Consider the following 22,080-nt stretch of genomic DNA (forward strand, 5'->3'; position numbering starts at 1 on the left):
ATTCCTTTTGAAAGAAAATGGATAAGGCCGAAATTTGGACCTTTATGGACCCTAATTTTAGGCCCAAAGTCACTCCTGTTTGCAGGAAGTGAAGCAGACGACCCAAATGGAACTCCTCCGTAGGAGCAGTCCTGGCCTCACACCAAGAAACATATTTTCGCCATATACGGTGATAATGTTTCAATGTCACGTCCTTCCTAGCCTTGATCAGGGTAGGAATGACCTCCCCCGGAATACCTTTTTCGCTAGGATCCGGCGTTCAACCGCCATGCCGTCAAACGCAGCCGCGGTAAGTCTTGGAACAGACAGGGCCCCTGCTGCAGCAGGTCCTGTCTTAGAGGAAGAGGCCACGGATCTTCTGTGAGCAACTCTTGCAGATCCGGATACCAAGTCCTTCGTGGCCAATCTGGAACAATGAGGATTGTTCTTACTCTTCTTAGTCTTATTATTCTCAACACCTTGGGTATGAGAGGTAGAGGAGGGAACACATAGACCGATCTGAACACCCAAGGTGTCACTAGAGCGTCCACCGCTACCGCCTGAGGGTCTCTTGACCTGGCACAATACCACTTTAGCTTTTTGTTGAGACGGGACGCCATCATGTCTATCTGAGGCAGCCCCCACCGACCCACGATCTGTGCGAAGACTTCTTGATGAAGTCCCCACTCTCCCGGATGCAGGTCGTGCCTGCTGAGGAAGTCCGCTTCCCAGTTGTCCAACCCCGGGATGAATACAGCTGATAGGGCGCTTACATGGCCTTCCGCCCAGCGACGAATCCTGGTCGCTTCTGCCATGGCCACTCTGCTCCTTGTGCCGCCTTGGCGGTTTACATGAGCCACTGCTGTGACATTGTCTGACTGAGTCAGAACCGGTTTGTCCCGAAGCAATGCCTCCGCCTGGCGTAGGGCGCTGTATATGGCCCTCAACTCCAGGACGTTGATGTGGAGACAAGTCTCTAGATTCGACCAGAGACCTGGGAAATTTCTTCCCAGTGTGACTGCTCCCCAACCTCGGAGGCTTGCGTCCGTGGTCACCAGATCCAGTCCTGAATTCCGAACCTGCGGCCTTCTAGGAGGTGAGCACTGTGCAGCCACCACAGGAGAGATAACCTGGCTCTGGGAGACAGGGTGATCCTCTGATGCATTTGTAAATGGGACCCGGACCATTTGTCCAGTAGATCCTATTGAAAGGTCCTCGCATGGAACCTTCCGAAGGGGATGGCCTCGTACGATGCCACCATCTTCCCCAGGACACGCGTGCAGTGATGCACTGAAACCTTTTTTAACTTTAATAGGTTCCTGACCAGGGCTATGAGCTCCTGAGCCTTTTCCATCGGAAGAAAAACCTTTTTCTGGTCTGTGTCTAGAATCAGACCCAGAAAGGTCAGGCGCGTTGTAGGGACTAGCTGGGACTTCGGTATATTGAGAATCCAGCCGTGCCCCTGGCAACCTCCTCACCGACAGCGACACGCTGTCCAGCAACTTCTCCCGAGATCTCGCCTTTATGAGGAGATCGTCCAAGTATGGGATAATTGTGACACCCTGCTTGCGCAGGAGCACCATCATTTCCGCCATTACCTTGGTGAAAATTCTCGGGGCTGTGGAAAGTCCAAACGGCAATGTCTGAAATTGGTAATGACAGTCCTGTACTGCAAATCTCAGGAACGCCTGGTGAGGAGGGAAAATCGGAACATGAAGGTATGCATCCTTTATGTCCAGGGACACCATCCAATCCCCCCCCTCCAGGCTGGCGATGACCGCTCTGAGCGATTCCATCTTGAACTTGAACTTTTTCAAGTACAAGTTCAGGGATTTTAGATTCAAAATGGGCCTGACCGAACCGTCCGGTTTCGGGACCACAAACAGGGTTGAGTAATACCCCTTTCCTTGATGGAGAAGAGGAACTGTGACTATCACCTGTTGAAGATACAATTTTTGAATTGCAGTCAACACTAACTCCCTCTCTGACGGGGAAGCTGGCAGAGCAGATTCGAAAAACCGGCGAGGAGGCACGTCTTCGAATTCCAGCCTGTATCCCTGAGAAACAATCTCTATAGCCCAGGGATCCACCTGTGAGTGAACCCAGACCTGGCTGAAAAATCGAAGACGTGCCCCCACTTGAGCTGACTCCCCCCGGGAAGCCCCAGCGTCATGCGGTGGACTTTGCAGATGTAGGGGAGGACTTCTGCTCCTGGGAACTAGCTGCATGCAGCTTTTTTCCCTTGCCTTTTCCTCTGGCAAGGAAGGACGATCCCCGTACCTTCTTGCTTTTATTGGAACGAAAGGACTGCATTTGATAATGAGGTGCCTTTTTAGTATGCTGCGGGGGAACATAAGGTAAGAAATTCGATTTACCGGCTGTAGCAGTAGAGACAAGGTCTGAGAGGCCTTCTCCAAACAACTCCTCCCCCTTTTAAGGCAACGACTCCATATGCCGCTTTGAGTCGGCATCCCCCGTCCACTGTCGGGTCCACAGGAGTCGCCTAGCAGAAATAGACATAGCATTTATTCTGGAGCTTAGTAAACAAATGTCTCTTTGAGCATCCCTCATATATAAAGCAGCATCTTTGATATGCTCTAGGGTCATTAGAATGGTATCCTTATCTAGGGTGTCAAGTTCCGTAGATAAGGAATCTGTCCATGCTGCGACAGCACTACAAGCCCAGGCCGATGTCATAGCCGGTCTAACGATAGTACCGGAATGTGTGTAAATGTGCTTCATGAATGTGCTTACGATCAGCAGGATCCTTGAGGGAAGCTGTATCCGGAGAAGGCAGTGCCACCTTCTTGGATAAGCGTGTCAGCGCCTTGTCTACCTTCGGCGAAGATTCCCATCGTATCCTGTCCTTATGGCGTATCCCTTTCCACAAAAGAATCCTTTTGGGAACTTGTAGTCTCCTATCTGGAGAGTCCCAAGCCTTTTCGCACAAGTCGCTTAGTCCAAATGAGGACGGAAAAGTGACCTCAGGCTTTTTCCCTTTATACACGTGTACCCTCGTGTCAGGGACAAGGGGTTCCTCAGTGATATGCAAAACCTCTTTAATGGCAATAATCATGTAACGAATACCTTTCACCACCTTTGGCTGTAATTTTGCATCCTCATAGTCGACACTAGAGTCAGTATCGGTGTCGGTATCTGTGTCAGTGATCGGGGATATGGTGCGTTTTTGAGACCCCGAAGGTCCTGGTGCCACAGGGACAGGCATGGTCTGACTACCTGACTGATCCCTAGCTTCAGCCTTGTCTAATCGTTTATGCAGTAAATTTACATTTGCATTCAAGACATTCCACATATCCACACAGTCCGGTGTCGGCGTTGCAGACGGCGACCTGACCATCGTGCATTCCGACTCCTCCTCCTTAGGTGAGCCTTCCTCGTCAAACATGTCGACACACACGTACCGACACACTTCACACACACAGGGAATCTCTTTTCTGAAGACAGGTTTCCCCTGAGGCCCCTTGGAGAGACAGAGAGAGAGTATGCCAGCACACACCCCAGCGCTATATAACCCTGGAGAAAAACAGATTGTTTACCCAGTAACGCTGCTTAATGTATAAACGCCAATAATGTGCCCCCCTCTTGGGATCTTCCTCTCAGCGGTGCTGTGGAGAGAAAATGGCGCTGGTGAGTGCTGAGGGAGAAGCCCCGTCCCCTCGGCGGCGGGCTTCTGTCCCGCTCAAACTTACTAAAAAATGGCGGGGGCTCTTTTATATACATGTACAGTGCCCACCTGTACATGTATATAGACTTTTGCCATAGGAAAGGTGTTTTATTGCTGCCCAGGGCGCCCCCCCTGCGCCCTGCACCCTTACAGTGACCGGAGTGTGTGAGGTGTATGGGAGCAATGACGCACAGCTGCGGTGCTGTGTGTTACCTCAGTGAAGCACCGAAGGCTTCTGCCGTCTGAGACGTCTTCTGTCTTCGTTTCTTCTGGCTCTGTGAGGAGAACGGCGGTGCGGCTCTGGGGTGAACGCCCAGGACGAACCTGTGTTCACTCCCTCTGGAGCTAATGGTGTCCAGTAGCCGAGGAAGCAGAGCCTATCATTTAAGTAAGTCTGCTCCTCTCTCCTCAGTCCCTCGATGCAGGGAGCCTGTTTGCCAGCAGTGCTCCCTGAATAAGAGAAAAAATCCTAACAAAAATGCTTTCAAAGCAGGAAACTCAGGAGAGATCCCTGCAGTGCACCCATTCTCCTCTGGGCACAGTCTAAAACTGGGGTCTGGAGGAGGGGCATAGAGGGAGGAGCCAGTGCACACCCAGAGTCCAAAGTCTTTCTTAAAGTGCCCATGCCTCCTGCGGAGCCCGTCTATTCCCCATGGTCCTTACGGAGTCCCAGCATCCTCTAGGACGTTAGAGAAAATACTTACTGGGGATGTGTTAGGGTCCCGCACCCAACCTATTTAGTGTAACTAAGCCCAAGGCATTAGCCGCAGTAAACTGCATCCCCCAACTTAAGGGCAGGACGCTATGCAGATAATTGAACAGCTTAAGAAAACTTGTGTCCAACTGAATTCCCCCAAAGCATGATTAGTTCCCCACATTTAAACATCAAAACACAGCAATCCCAACTAGCAGCTTTACTATACAGTATGATCCCATCACCCTGCGGTGTATACACACACACACACACACACACACACACACACACCAGATCTTAAACCCAAGACATTTGGAAGTCAATCACACAAGCTCCAACTTCTGCCATTAGTGATGCCGCTTTCAGACCCATGACCCGCAAATGTGCCGGGCCTAGCAAGCTGGCAAATTCCTTGGTCTCTGCTCCAAGACCCGGGTCGGGAGCAGGGTGTGGACTCCGGACTTAGGGCCTAATTCAGATCTGATCGCAGCAGAAAATATGTTAGCTAATTGGCAAAACCGTGTGCAATGCAGGGAAGGGGTGGGGGGGGGGGAGAGGGGGAGAGATATAACATGTGCAGAGAGTGCAAGATTTCGGTGGGTTATTTTGTATTATATCCAACATACACGCCTGAAAGCCTTGGTGGTGTTTTACCGAAGGACGACATAACATTATTCCCATTTAACCTCCCATCTTTACAGGGTGGATATATTAAGGGGTATATGCAATTGCCGGCGAATCGCGGCAATTTTTCGCCCGTTTTTTAATTCGACACAATTCGACCGTCGAATTCCGCCAGGTGGGTGCCGGAATTCTACATATTCAATAAAAAACGGATTCGACAGTCCCGCTGTCGAAAAACGGCCGATTTGACGGATTTTGATTAGATTTTAAAAAATGTTAATAAAACCTGGAAAAAAATTGCGTGGGGTCCCCCCTCCTAAGCATAACCAGCCTCGGGCTCTTCGAGCCGGTCCTGGTTCTAAAAATCCGGGGGGGAAACCGACAGTGGATCCCACGTATTTTTAAAACCAGCACCGGGCTCTGCGCCTGGTGCAAAAAATACGGGGGACAAAGAGTAGGGGTCCCCCGTATTTTTTACACCAGCATCGGACTCCACTAGCTGGGTAGATAATGCCACAGCCGGGGGTCACTTTTATACAGCGCCCTGCGGCCGTGGCATTAAATACGCAACTAGTCACCCCTGGCCGGGGTACCCTGGAGGAGTGGGGACCCCTTCAATCAAGGGGTCCCCCCACTCCAGTCACCCAAGGGCCAGGGGTGAAGCCCAAGGCTGTCCCCCCCCATCCAAGGGCTGCGGATGGGGGGCTGATAGCGTTTTGAAAAATGAAAGAATATTGTTTTTTCCAGTAGTACTACAAGTCCCAGCAAGCCTCCCCCCGCAAGCTGGTACTTGGAGAACCACAAGTACCAGCATGCGGGAGAAAAACGGGCCCGCTGGTACCTGTAGTTCTACTGGGAAAAAAATACCCAAATAAAAACAGGACACAGACACCGTGAAAGTAAAAGTTTATTTCATACATGCCGACACATACATACTTACCTATGTTGACCCGCCGACTGCCACAACTCCAATGTCGCCGACGATCCGGGGTACCTGTGAATAAAATTATACCCACCTGATCCAGTGTCCTGGTCTTATTATAATCCACGTACTTGGCAAAAAAAACAAAAAAACGAACACCCGGACCAGGCGGACTGAAAGGGGTCCCATGTTTACACATGGGACCCCTTTCCCCGAATGCATAGACCCCCCGTGACTCCTGTCACAGAAAGGCCCCTTCAGCCAATCAGGAAGCGCCACTTCGTGGCACTCACCTGATTGGCTCTGCGCGTCTAAGCTCAGACGCGCATTGCACAGCCCCCTCCATTACTTACAATGGTGGGAACTTTGCGGTCAGCGGTGAGGTCACCCGCGGTCAGCGGGTAACCCCACCGCTGACCGCAAAGTTCCCACCATTGAAACTAATAGAGGGAGCTGTGCGATGCGCTGTCTGCCAGCTCAGACGCGCATACAGCCAATCAGGAGAGTGCCACGAAGTGGCACTTCCTGATTGGCTGAAGGGACCTTTCTGTGACAGGAGTCACGGGGGGTCTCTGCATTCGGGGAAAGGGGTCCCATGTGTAAACATGGGACCCCTTTCAGTCCGCATGGTCCGGGTGTTCGTTTTTTTTTTTTGCCAAGTACGTGGATTATAATAAGACCAGGACACTGGATCAGGTGAGTATAATTTTATTCACAAGTACCCCGGATCGTCGGCAACATTGGAGACGTGGCAGTTGGCGGGTCAACATAGGTAAGTATGTATGTGTCGGCATGTATGAAATAAACTTTTACTTTCACGGTGTCTGTGTCCTGTTTTTATTTGGGTATTTTTTTCCAGTAGAACTACAGGTACCAGCGGGCCCATTTTTCTCCCGCATGATGGTACTTGTGGTTCTCCAAGTACCAGCTTGCGGGGGAGGCTTGCTAGGACTTGTAGTACTACTGGAAAAAACAATATTCTTTCATTTTTCAAAAGGCTATCAGCCCCCCATCCGCAGCCCTTGGATTGGGGGGGGGGGGGGACGACGACAGCCTCGGGCTTCACCCCTGGCCCTTGGGTGGCTGGAGGGGGGGGGGACCCCTCGATTGAAGGGGTCCCCACTCCTCCAGGGTACCCCGGCCAGGGGTGACTAGTTGCGTATTTTATGCCACGGCCGCAGTATAAAAGTGACCCCCGGCTGTGGCATTATCTACCCAGCTAGTGGAGCCCGATGCTGGTGTAAAAAATACGGGGGACCCCTACTCTTTTTGTCCCCCGTATTTTTTGCACCAGCACCAGGCGCAGAGCCCGGTGCTGGTTTTAAAAATACGGGGGATCCCCTGTCAGTTTCCCCCCCGGATTTTTAGAACCAGGACCGGCTCGAAGAGCCCGAGGCTGGTTATGCTTTGGAGGGGGGACCCCACGCATTTTTTTTTCTGATTTTTACCCCGTTCCATTTAAAATATATATATATATATATATATATATATATATATATATATATATATATATATATATATTTATTTATTTTTTAAATATATAAATAATACTTGTGCCTCCTAAATAGACAAACCATGTACCTAATCCCTTCTAATATAAATAGATATGCTATTACCAATAAAAAACACACAAAAAAACAACATGTTTTTAAAAATTTTTATTACATTCCGCCAGCAAAGTGTGGCGGATTGAAAATGACGAATTTACTGTTTAAAAACACTGTTGTCGAATTTACAATCTTCAATTGAATATACTTTTGTCGAATTGCCGCATTTGTACCATTGCAGAAATGTCGAATTTGACAAATGTCGAATTTCAAAAAGTCGAATTTGGAAAGTCCGTTTTTTTGACGAAAAGTACTGAATTGCATTGTCGAATTTTTTTTTGGGGCGAAAATGTCCCGTTTTTCGACATTTTCGGGAATTCGACCGCAATTGCATATACCCCTATGATGCCTATTACATAGAACAATTAAGATGAATGTGTAGTACCCAAAGTAGGACTGCAGCAAAGAAGGCTAATAAGATATTAGCATGCATAAAACGGGGAATTGATGCTAGGGACGAGAGTATTATACTCCCGTTATATAAATCACTTGTGAGGCCACACCTTGAATACTGTGTACAATTCTGGGCACCTTACTACAAAAAGGATATCCTGGAGCTAGAAAAGGTTCAAAGGCGGGCGACCAAACTAATTAAGGGTATGGAGACGCTGGAATACGAGGAAAGGCTTGCAAGACTAGTCATGTTTACACTGGAAAAGAGGAGATTAAGAGGGGACATGATCAACATTTACAAATATATAAGGGGAAAATATACAGATCTTGCGCAGGACCTGTTTTTGGTTAGATCAACACAGAGAACTCGTGGACACTCGCTCAGGTTAGAGAGGAGATTCCACACAATACGGCGTAAAGGCTTTTTTACGGTAAGGACGATACGCGTTTGGAATTCCCTGCCTGAGGGAGTTGTAATGGCCAACTCAGTCAACACCTTTAAGAATGGGTTAGATAAATTCCTAATGGATAAGGATATCCAGGGTTACGGGGCATAGTCACGCACTATGGTTATTATAAAAAAGAGTGGTTAATCGGAACGGCAGTCAGCAACTTCAGTCAAAATTTTATACAAAATAATCGTGCATAGGAGACCACAAATAGGTTGAACCCGATGGACAATTGTCTTTTTTCAACCTTAGATACTATGTTACTATGTAGTAGTAATACAGGTTGAGTATCCCATAACCAAAATGCTTGGGGCCAGAAGTATTTTGGATATCGGATTATTCCGTATTTTGGAATACTTGCATACCATAATGAGATATCATGGCGATGGGACCTAAGTCTAAGCACAGAATGCATTTATGTTTCATACACATAGCCTGAAGGCGATTCTAGCCAATAGTTTCAATAACTTTGTGCATTAAATGAAGTTTGTGTACATACACACGATTCATTTGTCTCATATACAGTACACCTTATACACACAGCCTGAAGGTCATTTAATACAATATTTTTAATAACTGTGTATTAAGCAAAGTTTGTGTACACTGAGCCATCAGAAAACAAAGGTTTCAATATCTCGCTCAAAAAATTCTGTTTTCGGAATATTTGGATATGGGTTACTCAACCTGTAGCAGTAGTAGTAGTAGCAGTAGTAAATAGTTTGAATGCAACCTTGTTAGGATAGATTGTGCTCCACATAATCCCTAAAGTGACATATTACAGAGAAAAGGAGAACAGCAATTGTAAGAAAGCACCAAAATCTCTCTTTGCTTCACCTGTTCTAAGAACCAACAAGGCCTAATTCTATGTTGGGGAAGGGGGGGGAAACCAAAAAAAAAAAAAGGCAGAAAATAGTTGAGCTTGGGAACACATTCGATATAAATGGACAGTGGCAGAGCCTTCCCTAGCAAAAAGCACACGTCATACTAAAATACCTTGCTCACAGGGTTCTTCTGATAGGGGCTTTTTGACAGTGAGGTCTAGAGGAGAGTCTTGGTCAGCCATCAGAAGTTTGCTAAGCACAGGATTCTGAGTAGTAGCAGGCGGAGAACTTTGTCCAGAGGGTGGTGGTGTCGGCAAGCTTTGGTTCTTTGTGCTATTGGGCTGGCTGGAGTCCTGAGTTGAGCTATTCTTTGAGGTATATTCAGCAGCAAACTGTCGAATCATTCGCTGCATGATCTCGCGAGCAACTAAAGGAATATTAGGATCGGAGATCCTAGGGCTGTCTGGGATAAATAAAAATAAAACAAAAGATTAAACTAGGGCATAACAAAATGTACTCGTTTGCATAATGTTACACAGCTTAAACTAATTAAAAATAACACTTCAACAGAAAGACGTGAAACTGAAAATTTAACAAAAAAGAAAAACAAAAGTCAATATGAAAAAACTGTACTAATGGTAATGGGGTAAAAAAGATGGTGGTTGTTGGCAGGCGGGGGGTGGGGGGAGGGGTGTTTGCGTTATACCACAGCCACATTCTAACTCGCTGCAGAACAGGTTCAAATGTAAAAGCAGGCTGGTTGTCCTCACAGAAACCAGTGAAACAGATTTAATGAGTGCACCCCCCCCCCCCCCCCCCCCCCTTCCAATAGGGGAGCTCTATTCAGCATTATGGGCTGCCTCACCCTACTGCAATGGTCAATTATGGTAGCCCTGGCATCACAAATTTCCCTCTCCACCTCTACGGGGTGCGAAGCAAAACTTACAATGCGAACAGCTGACACAATTGCACCACCTAACTACACAAAAGGAGTGAATTCAACGGTGATGGACACTGTGTGCCGTTCTGGATCAGCACAACGCGGCCTGCCGGCATCCCAGGTTTTCCCCTCACAACCCATTGAGGTATGTGGGAAAACTTGTATATTCCGCACTACCACCTCTGCCCGATATATGCACTACCAGGTATCACACAGAAATGATTTTCTTCCATAGACGGGCAATGAATAATTATAGACTGCAGTTTCAATGCACCTGTGAAACACTACTTCCCCACTCTATTGTCTAGGATCACATTCTAAAACCAAATGAATACAGAAGTTCTGCAGCTTTACCTTTACTATTTTGGACTGAACAAAATTGTACCATAGAAATTAAAGACTAAAAAACAGGATTTTAATACCTACCGGTAAATCCTTTTCTCCTAGTAGAGGATGCTGGGGTCCACTTCAGTACCATGGGGTATAGATGGTTCCGCAGGAGCCATGGGCACTTTAAGACTTTTTCAGAGTGTGAACTGGCTCCTCCTTCTATGCCCCTCCTCCAGACCTCAGTATAGGAACTGTGCCCAGGGAGACGGACAATTCAAAAAAAGAATTTACTTTTAAGTTAATGGTGAGATTCATACCAGCTCACACTTCAACCATGCCACACAACATGGCATTCAACATAACACATGCCAACGAGCATGGACCATTGCAGCAACGTGCTAAAAACAAATTTTAACACAACACCTGTGTAAAACCATAACAAAATAACAACTGCAGGTAAAGCACGCACTGGGCTGGGTGCCCAGTATCCTCTACGGACTAGAAGAAAAGGATTTACCGGTAGGTATTAAAATCCTGTTTTCTCATACGTCCTAGAGGATGCTAGGGTCCACTTCAGTACCATGGGGTTATACCAAAGCTAGAGTACGAGCAGGAGAGTGCGAATGTTCCTGCAGAACTGATTGACCAAACTGTAGGTCATCAGCGGCCAAGGTGTCAAACTTGTAAAACTTTGCAAATGTGTTTGCCCCTGACCAAGTAGCAGCTCGGCAGAGCTGCAATGCCGAGACGCCCCGGGCAGCCGCCCAAGAGGCGCCCACCCTTCTAGTAGAATGGGCATTCACCGAATTCGGTACTGGCAATCCTGCCGTGGAATGAGCGTGCTGAATCGTACATCTGATCCAGTGCGCAATCGTCTGCTTAGAAGCAGGGCACCCAATCTTGTTGGGAACATACAGGACAAACAGAGCCTCTGTTTTCCTTATCCGAGCTGTTCTCTTGACAAATTCTCAAAGCTCTGACCACATCCAAAGACTTCGAAACAGCTGAAATGTCAGTATCTACTGGCACCACAATAGGTTGGTTCACATGGAAAGAAGAAACCACCTTTGGAAAAAATTGCTGATGAGTTCTTAGCTCAGACCTATCTTCATGGAAGACCAAATAAGGGCTCTTGTGAGACAAGGCCCCTAACTCAGACACCCGCCTTGCGGATGCCAAGGCCAACAGCATGATCACTTTCCAAGTGAGAAACTTTAACTCGACCTCTTGGAGAGGTTCAAACCAGTCAGATTTAAGGAACTGCAACATCACATTAAGATCCCACGGTGCCATAGGAGGCACAAAAGGAGGTTGGATGTGCAGAACCCCCTTCACGAACGTCTGAACTTCCAGAAGGGAGGCCAATTGTTTCTGAAAGAAAACGAACAAAGACTAAATTTGGACCTTGATTGAACCCAATCTTAAGCCTGCATCCACACCTGCCTGAAGAAAATAGAGAAAACGTACTAACTGAAATTCTTCCATTGGAGCCTTCTTGGTTTCACACCAAGCCACATATTTTCTCCAAATACGGTGGTAATGTCTAGACGTTACTCCTTTCCTGGCCTGAATAAGCGTGGGAATGACTTCTTTGGGAATACCCTTTCGGGCTAGGATCCGGTGTTCAACAGCCATACGGGCGTTCAACAGCCATGCCGTCAAACGTAGCTGCGGTAAGTCTTGATACACGCACGGCCCCTGCCGCAGTAGGTCCTCGCGTAGAGGAAGAGGCCGAGGATCTTCGGTGAGTAACTCCTGAAGATCTGGAGACCAAGCCCTCCTTGGCCAGTCTGGGACAATGAGGATCGCTCGAACCCTTGTTGTTCTTATGATCCCGAGACCTTTTGATATTAGTGGAAGTGGAGGGAAGACATACACCGACCGAAACACCCACTGGGTCACTAAAGCATCCACTGCTATTGCTTGAGGGTCTCTCGACCTGGAACAATATCTCTGAAGCTTCTTGTTGAGACGAGATGCCATCATGTCTACTTGAGGAACTCCCCAAAGACCTGTCCCCTCTGCGAAGACTTCTTGGTGGAGGCCCCATTCTCCTGAGTGGAGATACTGTCTGCTGAGGAAGTCCGCTTCCCAGTTGTCCACTCCAGGAATTAAAATTGCCGACAGAGATCTTGCATGTCTTTCTGCCCAGAGGAGGATCTTTGTCACCTCTGCCATTGCCGCTCTGCTTTTCGTGCCGCCCTGACGGTTTATGTACGCCACTGCTGTTACATTGTCTGACTGGATTTGTATGGGTTGATTATGAAGAAGATGCACAGCTTGTAGAAGGCCGTTGTAAATGGCTCTCAACTCCAGAACGTTTATGTTAAGACAGGTTTCTTGACTTGACCATCTTCCTTGGAAGCTTTCCCCCTGTGTGACAGCTCCCCAGCCTCGGAGACTTGCATCCGTGGTTACTAGGACCCAGTCCTGAATCCCGAACCTGCGTCCTTCTAGGAGGTGAGAACTGTGTAGCCACCATAGGAGCGAAATTATGGCTTTGGATGACAGGATTATCCTCTGATGCATGTGTAGATGGGATCCGGACCACTTGTCCAATAGGTCCCACTGGAATACTCTGGCACGGAATCGGCCGAACTGTAGGGCCTCGTAGGCCGCTACCATCTTCCCCAAAAAACTTATGCATTGACGAATCAACACTTTCGTTGGTTTTAGAATTTGTTTGACCATTCTCTGGATTTCAAGAGCCTTTTCCACTGGAAGAAATACCCTCTGTACTTCTGTATCCAGTATAATCCCCAGAAACGATAATCTTGTCGTCGGTTCCAACTGTGACTTTGGTAAATTTATGATCCAACCGTGTTGTTGAAGTACTGTCAGGGAGAGTGCAATGCTCTATACCAACCTTTCCCTGGACCTCGCCTTTATCAGGAGATCGTCCAGGTAAGGAATTTTGTTGACTCCTTGCCGTTGAAGGAGGACCATCATCTCCGCCATCACCTTGGTAAACACCCTCGGTGCAGTGGAGAGCCCGAACGGTAACGTTTGAAATTGGTAATGACAATCCTGCACTGCGAATCTCAGATAAGCTTGATGTGGAGGATAGATAAGAACATGTAAGTAGGCATCTTTTATGTCCACTGACACCATGAAGTCCATCTCCTCCAGACTGGAAATCACTGCCCTCAGAGATACCATCTTGAATTTGAACCATTGCAGGTAGAGATTCAGTGTTTCCAGGTTTAGAATCGGTCTGACCGAGCCGTCCGGCTTCGGGACTACGAAAAGGCTTGAATAAAAACCTTCTCCTTGTTGCGACAAGGGAACCAGGACAATCACTTGATCCTGACACAATTTTTGTATCGCTACCGATACCACTTCCCTGTCTAGAGCAGAAGCTGGTAAGGCCGATTTGAAAAATCGGCATGGGGGAATGCCTTGAAACTCCAGCTTGTACCCGTGGGACACTATTTGTAAGACCCACGGGTCCAGGCCAAATTAAATCCAAATCTGACTGAAGAGTTTCAGACGTGCCCCCACCTGAGCGGACTCCCGCAAGGGAGCCCCAGCGTCATGCTGAAGATTTTGCAGAAGCAGAGGTTGATTTCTGCTCCTGCGATCATGGAGACGCATTGGACTTTTTATCTTTTCCCCTTCCTTTACCTGCAAAGAAAAGGGAACCTTTACCCTTTTTATATTTATTGGGCCGAAAGGACTGCATCTGAGAGTGATGCGTCTTTTTCGGCGGCGCGGGAGCATTAGGCAAAAATGTCGACTTACCTGCGGTAGCCGCAGGTACTAAGGCATCCAGCCCATCTCCAAACAAGGCTTCGCCCTTATACGGGAGAGCCTCCATATTCCTTTTGGAATCTGCGTCTGCGCCCTACGTGCTGAAATCGCCATGGTAGCGGCTCTTGATCCCAAGAGACCAATATCTTTCATAGCTTCCAGCATGTACGCAGCAGCGTCCTTGATATGACCCAACGTTAGGAGTATCTCGTCTCTATCGTGTCAATGTCAGATGACAAGTTTTCTGACCACTTTTCAATAACACTACTCACCCACGCACAGGCAATGGTAGGTCTGAGTAGTGTCCCATTGGTCACATAAATAGATTTCAACGTAGTCTCTAACTTGCGGTCTGCCGGTTCCTTTAGTGAAGCCGTCCCAGGCGCAGGGAGAATCACCTTCTTTGTTAACCATGACAGGGCACTGTCTAAAATGGGGGGTGACTCCCACCATTTCCTGTCCTCTGCAGGAAAAGTGTAAGCTGCCTGAATTCTTTTGGGAATCTGAAATTTCTTCTCAGGGTTTGTCCAGACTCCCTCAAAGAGAGAGTGCTCAACTCGTGAGATGGAGGGAAAGTTACATTAAGTTTCTTCTCTTTATTAAAGTAAGCCTTCTTCTGTGGTAAAGGAGGGGTCTCCGTAACCTCTAACACCTCCCTTATAGCAACAATCATGTATTGAATGTTTTTTGCTTTCTTTGGATCTATTCCCCTGGAATCACTAGTGTCGACACAGGAATCAGAGTCTGTGTCGGTATCAGTTTGTACCACTTGTCCAAATGACCTTTTTTGTGAACCAGAGGGGTCCCCTGTGGATGAAAAGGCAGAACTATGAAAAATCACATCTTCCACTGATTTCCTCCAGTTTTCTGCATGAGACTCAGACTTATCCAATCTCTTACTTATATGATTCACACTATCACGTAATTCTTTCACCCATTCAGGCTCGTGGTGTGACGGCAGCGCCACCACATTACAACACTGTGTCCCTAAAATTGCTTCCCCAGGGGAAGAGCTCCCTGCCTCAGACATGTCACACACGTGCAAAATCACACCACCGACACACCGGGCTACTGGAGACAGACCCACAGCAAAATCTGTCAGAGGGACACAGAAGGGAATTGCCAGTCCACAACTCAGCGCAAAAAATAAGAATTTACTTACCGATAATTCTATTTCTCGTAGTCCGTAGTGGATGCTGGGGACTCCGTCAGGACCATGGGAATAGCGGCTCCGCAGGAGACAGGGCACAAAAGTAAAAGCTTTAGGATCAGGTGGTGTGCACTGGCTCCTCCCCCTATGACCCTCCTCCAAGCCTCAGTTAGGATACTGTGCCCGGACGAGCGTACACAATAAGGAAGGATTTTGAATCCCGGGTAAGACTCATACCAGCCACACCAATCACACTGTACAACCTGTGATCTGAACCCAGTTAACAGCATGATAACAGCGGAGCCTCTGAAAAGATGGCTCACAACAATAATAACCCGATTTTTGTAACAATAACTATGTACAAGTATTGCAGACAATCCGCACTTGGGATGGGCGCCCAGCATCCACTACGGACTACGAGAAATAGAATTATCGGTAAGTAAATTCTTATTTTCTCTGACGTCCTAAGTGGATGCTGGGGACTCCGTCAGGACCATGGGGATTATACCAAAGCTCCCAAACGGGCGGGAGAGTGCGGATGACTCTGCAGCACCGAATGAGAGAACTCCAGGTCCTCTTCAGCCAGGGTGTGCCCCTGACCAAGTAGCAGCTCGGCAAAGTTGTAAAGCCGAGACCCCTCGGGCAGCCGCCCAAGATGAGCCCACCTTCCTTGTGGAATGGGCATTTACATATTTTGGCTGTGGCAGGCCTGCCACAGAATGTGCAAGCTGAATTGTACTACACATCCAACTAGCAATCGTCTGCTTAGAAGCAAGAGCACCCAGTTTTTTGGGTGCCTACAGGATAACAGCAAGTCAGTTTTCCTGACTCCAGCCGTCCTGGAAACCTATATTTTCAGGGCCCTGACAACATCTAGCAACTTGGAGTCCTCCAAGTCCCTAGTAGCCGCAGGTACCACAATAAGCTGGTGCAGGTGAAACGCTGACACCACCTTAGGGAGAAACTGGGGACGAGTCCGCAGCTCTGCCCTGTCCGAATGGACAATCAGATATGGGCTTTGTGAGACAAAGCCGCCAATTCTGACACTCGCCTGGCCGAGGCCAGGGCCAACAGCATGGTCACTTTTCATGTGAGATATTTCAAATCCACAGATTTGAGCGGTTTAAACCAATGTGATTTGAGGAATCCCAGAACTACGTTGAGATCCCACAGTGCCACTGGAGGCACAAAAGGGGGTTGTATATGCAGTACTCCCTTGACAAACTTCTGGACTTCAGGAACTGAAGCCAATTCTTTCTGGAAGAAAATTGACAGGGCCGAAATTTGAACCTTAATGGACCCCAATTTGAGGCCCATAGACACTCCTGTTTGCAGGAAATGCAGGAATCGACCGAGTTGAAATTTCTTCGTGGGGCCTTCCTGGCCTCACACCACGCAACATATTTTCGCCACATGTGGTGATAATGTTGTGCGGTCACCTCCTTCCTGGCTTTGACCAGGGTAGGAATGACCTCTTCCGGAATGCCTTTTTCCCTTAGGATCCGGCGTTCCACCGCCATGCCGTCAAACGCAGCCGCGGTAAGTCTTGGAACAGACATGGTACTTGCTGAAGCAAGTCCCTTCTTAGCGGCAGAGGCCATGAGTCCTCTGTGAGCATTTCTTGAAGTTCCGGGTACCAAGTCCTTCTTGGCCAATCCGGAGCCACGAGTATAGTTCTTACTCCTCTACGTCTTATAATTCTCAGTACCTTGGGTATGAGAAGCAGAGGAGGGAACACATACACCGACTGGTACACCCACGGTGTTACCAGAACGTCCACAGCTATTGCCTGAGGGTCTCTTGACCAGGCGCAATACCTGTCCAGTTTTTTGTTCAGGCGGGACGCCATCATGTCCACCTTTGGTCTTTCCCAACGGTTCACAATCATGTGGAAGACTTCCCGATGAAGTCCCCACTCTCCCGGGTGGAGGTCGTGCCTGCTGAGGAAGTCTGCTTCCCAGTTGTCCACTCCCGGAATGAACACTGCTGACAGTGCTATCACATGATTTTCCGCCCAGCGAAGAATCCTTGCAGTTTCTGCCATTGCCCTCCTGCTTCTTGTGCCGCCCTGTCTGTTTACGTGGGCGACTGCCGTGATGTTGTCCCACTGGATCAATACCGGCTGACCTTGAAGCAGAGGTCTTGCTAAGCTTAGAGCATTGTAAATTGTCCTTAGCTCCAGTATATTTATGTGGAGAGAAGTCTCCAGACTTGATCACACTCCCTGGAAATTTTTTCCCTGTGTGACTGCTCCCCAGCCTCTCAGGCTGGCATCCGTGGTTACCAGGACCCAGTCCTGAATGCCGAATCTGCGGCCCTTTAGTAGATGAGCACTCTGCAGCCACCGCAGAAGAAACACCCTTGTCCTTGGAGACAGGGTTATCCGCTGATGCATCTGAAGATGCGATCCGGACCATTTTTCCAGCAGATCCCACTGAAAAGTTCTTGCGTGAAATCTGCCGAATGGAATCGCTTCGTAAGAAGCCACCCTTTTTCCCAGGACCCTTGTGCAATGATGCACTGACACTTTTCCTGGTTTTAGGAGGTTCCTGACTAGCTCGGATAACTCCCTGGCTTTCTTCTCCGGGAGAAACACCCTTTTCTGGACTGTGTCCAGAATCATCCCTAGGAACAGCAGACGTGTCGTCGGAAACAGCTGCGATTTTGGAATATTTAGAATCCACCCGTGCTGTCGTAGAACTACTTGAGATAGTGCTACTCCAACCTCCAACTGTTCTCTGGACCTTGCCCTTATCAGGAGATCGTCCATTTTCTTTGAAGAAGAATCATCATTTCGGCCATTACCTTGGTAAAGACCCGGGGTGCCGTGGACAATCCAAACGGCAGCGTCTGAAACTGATAGTGACAGTTCTGTACCACGAACCTGAGGTACCCTTGGTGAGAAGGGCAAATTGGGACATGGAGGTAAGCATCCCTGATGTCCAGGGACACCATATAGTCCCCTTCTTCCTGGTTCGCTATCACTGCTCTGAGTGACTCCATCTTGATTTGAACCTTTGTATGTAAGTGTTCAAATATTTCAGATTTAGAATAGGTCTCACCGAGCCGTCTGGCTTCAGTACCACAATATAGTGTGGAATAATACCCCTTTCCTTGTTGTAGGAGGGGTACTTTGATTATCACCTGCTGGGAATACAGCTTGTGAATTGTTTCCAATACTGCCTCCCTGTCGGAGGGAGACGTTGGTAAAGCAGACTTCAGGAACCTGCGAGGGGGAGACGTCTCGAATTTCCAATCTGTACCCCTGGGATACTACTTGTAGGATCCAGGGGTCCACTTGCGAGTGAGGCCACTGCGTGCTGAAACTCTTGAGACGACCCCCCACCGCACCTGAGTCCGCTTGTACGGCCCCAGCGTCATGCTGAGGACTTGGCAGAAGCGGTGGAGGGCTTCTGTTCCTGGGAATGGGCTGCCTGCTGCAGTCTTCTCCCCTTTCCTCTATCCCTGGGCAGATATGACTGGCCTTTTGCCCGCTTGCCCTTATGGGGACGAAAGGACTGAGGCTGAAAAGACGGTGTCTTTTTCTGCTGAGATGTGACTTGGGGTAAAAAAAGGTGGATTTTCCAGCTGTTGCCGTGGCCACCAGGTCCGATGGACCGACCCCAAATAACTCCTCCCCTTTATACGGCAATACTTCCATGTGCCGTTTGGAATCTGCATCACCTGACCACTGTCGTGTCCATAAACATCTTCTGGCAGATATGGACATCGCACTTACTCTTGATGCCAGAGTGCAAATATCCCTCTGTGCATCTAGCATATATAGAAATGCATCCTTTAAATGCTCTATAGTCAATAAAATACTGTCCCTGTCAAGGGTATCAATATTTTCAGTCAGGGAATCCGACCAAGCCACCCCAGCGCTGCACATCCAGGCTGAGGCGATCGCTGGTCGCAGTATAACACCAGTATGTGTGTATATACTTTTTAGGATATTTTCCAGCCTCCTATCAGTTGGCTCCTTGAGGGCGGCCGTATCTGGAGACGGTAACGCCACTTGATAAGCGTGTGAGCGTCTTATCCACCCTAAGGGGTGTTTCCCAACGCGCCCTAACTTCTGGCGGGAAAGGGTATACCGCCAATAATTTTCTATCGGGGGAAACCCACGCATCATCACACACTTCATTTAATTTATCTGATTCAGGAAAAACTACAGGTAGTTTTTGCACACCCCACATAATACCCTTTTTTGTGGTACTTGTAGTATCAGAAATATGTAACACCTCCTTCATTGCCCTTAACATGTAACGTGTGGCCCTAAAGGAAAATACGTTTGTTTCTTCACCGTCGACACTGGAGTCAGTGTCCGTGTCTGTGTCGACCGACTGAGGTAAATGGGCGTTTTAAAGCCCCTGACGGTGTTTGAGACGCCTGGACAGGTACTAATTTGTTTGCCGGCCGTCTCATGTCGTCAACCGACCTTGCAGCGTGTTGACATTATCACGTAATTCCCTAAATACGCCATCCATTCCGGTGTCGACTCCCTAGAGAGTGACATCACCATTACAGGCAATTGCTCCGCCTCCTCACCAACATCGTCCTCATACATGTCGACACACACGTACCGACACACAGCACACACACAGGGAATGCTCTGATAGAGGACAGGACCCCACTAGCCCTTTGGGGAGACAGAGGGAGAGTTTGCCAGCACACACCAAAACGCTATAATTATACAGGGACAACCTTTATATAAGTGTTTTCCCTTATAGCATCTTAATATATAAGCATATCGCCAAATAAGTGCCCCCCCTCTCTGTTTTAACCCTGTTTCTGTAGTGCAGTGCAGGGGAGAGCCTGGGAGCCTTCCCACCAGCAGTTCTGTGAGGGAAAATGGCGCTGTGTGCTGAGGAGAATAGGCCCCGCCCCCTTTGCGGCGGGCTTCTTCTCCCGTTTTTCTGACAACCTGGCAGGGGTTAAATACATCCATATAGCCTCAGGGGCTATATGTGATGTATTTTTAGCCAGCATAGGTACTTTCATTGCTGCCCAGGGCGCCCCCCCCAGCGCCCTGCACCCTCAGTGACCGTTGGTGTGAAGTGTGCTGAGAGCAATGGCGCACAGCTGCCGTGCTGTGCGCTACCTTAAGAAGACTGGGAAGTCTTCAGCCGCCGATTTCTGGACCTCTTCTCTCTTCAGCATCTGCAAGGGGGTCGGCGGCGCGGCTCCGGTGACCCATCCAGGCTGTACCTGTGATCGTCCCTCTGGAGCTAGTGTCCAGTAGCCTAAGAAGCCAATCCATCCTGCACGCAGGTGAGTTCACTTCTTCTCCCCTAAGTCCCTCGTTGCAGTGAGCCTGTTGCCAGCAGGACTCACTGAAAATAAAAAAAACCTAACAAACTTTTATTCTAAGCAGCCCTTTAGGAGAGCCACCTAGATTGCACCCTTCTCGGCCGGGCACAAAAACCTAACTGAGGCTTGGAGGAGGGTCATAGGGGGAGGAGCCAGTGCACACCACCTGATCCTAAAGCTTTTACTTTTGTGCCCTGTCTCCTGCGGAGCCGCTATTCCCATGGTCCTGACGGAGTCCCCAGCATCCACTTAGGACGTCAGAGAAATAACAAATTCCTGTGAAACGTTGTTTACACACAGAGACTTGTAGAGCGCTTATATAAATGCCAATATAGGTTATAACACCTAAATAATACACTCTCCCCCCCCCCCCCCTTTTTTGCACCCTGATACTTGGTCAGATGTGGAGAGGCGGATCAACGTGTCTTCCCCTGCTGCTGCTGGGCGGAAATGGCACTGAGAAGTGTGCTGGCTGCCTGAGGAAGAAGCTCCGCCCCCTGTAATGGCGCCTTTCATCTCAGGTATTAAAGATCATCTTTATACTGGCGGGGGCGTAGGACTCTGCCACAACATCATATGCTGCCTTTTGCCAGTGAGAGCAGGGTTCCTGCTGCCCAGGGTACCCCCTCTCCGCGCCCTGCTGTGCGCTGTGTATGGATAGCATGCTTGCGCAGCGTTCCCGCTTGCTGCGTGGTACCTTAAGCCGTCACGATGACCGGAGATCCCTCTCTACAGATCTCCGGTAACACTACTCACCAGTCTTCTGACTTCTGGCTCTGTTAGGGGGGTGACGGCGTGCTGTGGGTGTGAGCGCATAGCCACAGCTAGTGTTCAGTACCCTTCAGGAGCTAATGGTGTCCTGTCAGCAGAAGCAGAGCCATGATACTACATAGGAAGTTGGTTCCTACTTCTTCCCCCTAAGTAGGGAGACTGTTGCCAGCAGTCTCCCTGTAAAATAAAAAACCTAAACTAAGTCTTTTAGTAGAAGTCTGTAGAGCTCCACTAGAGTGCGACCAGTCTGCCTGGGCACATTTTCTAAACTGAGGTCTGGAGGAGGGGCATAGAGGGAGGAGCCAGTGCACACTCTGAAAAAGTCTTAAAGTGCCCATGGCTCCTGCGGAACAGTCTATACCCCATGGTACTGAAGTGGACCCCAGCATCCTCTAGGACGTATGAGAAAGTTGCATATTAATATATATACTTGCAGACTGTGAAAAAGTAGTGGAACTCCTGCAATCTAGCCAATGCCGTTTCTTAATGCAGGTTATTTTACCCAATTACTCCCACTTCATGAGGACGTTCAAATGAAGATTAAAATGCTCTGTAGTTAAACAGGACATTGGCTTTATTATACAGTTAGGAATGGATTGGTGGGCGACTTTCAAAAACCATTCTACTACTCTGAACTGTGTTAAATAGGGTG

General features: G+C 48.5%; 1 protein-coding gene across 2 annotated transcripts in view; it reads right to left on the reverse strand.

The window, feature by feature from the left end:
- The window catches only part of LOC135056781 (ligand-dependent corepressor-like), a 116,285-nt gene that overhangs the window by 8,309 nt on the left and 85,896 nt on the right, over positions 1-22,080 (reverse strand). For both annotated transcript variants that reach the window (XM_063962358.1, XM_063962357.1), the window contains exon 6: positions 9,347-9,637. In XM_063962358.1, the coding sequence (XP_063818428.1) occupies positions 9,347-9,637 (291 nt within the window). The remainder of the gene's footprint in view (positions 1-9,346; positions 9,638-22,080) is intronic.

This window comes from Pseudophryne corroboree, chromosome 3 (assembly GCF_028390025.1).
Source record: "Pseudophryne corroboree isolate aPseCor3 chromosome 3, aPseCor3.hap2, whole genome shotgun sequence".
Lineage (NCBI taxonomy): Eukaryota > Metazoa > Chordata > Amphibia > Anura > Myobatrachidae > Pseudophryne > Pseudophryne corroboree.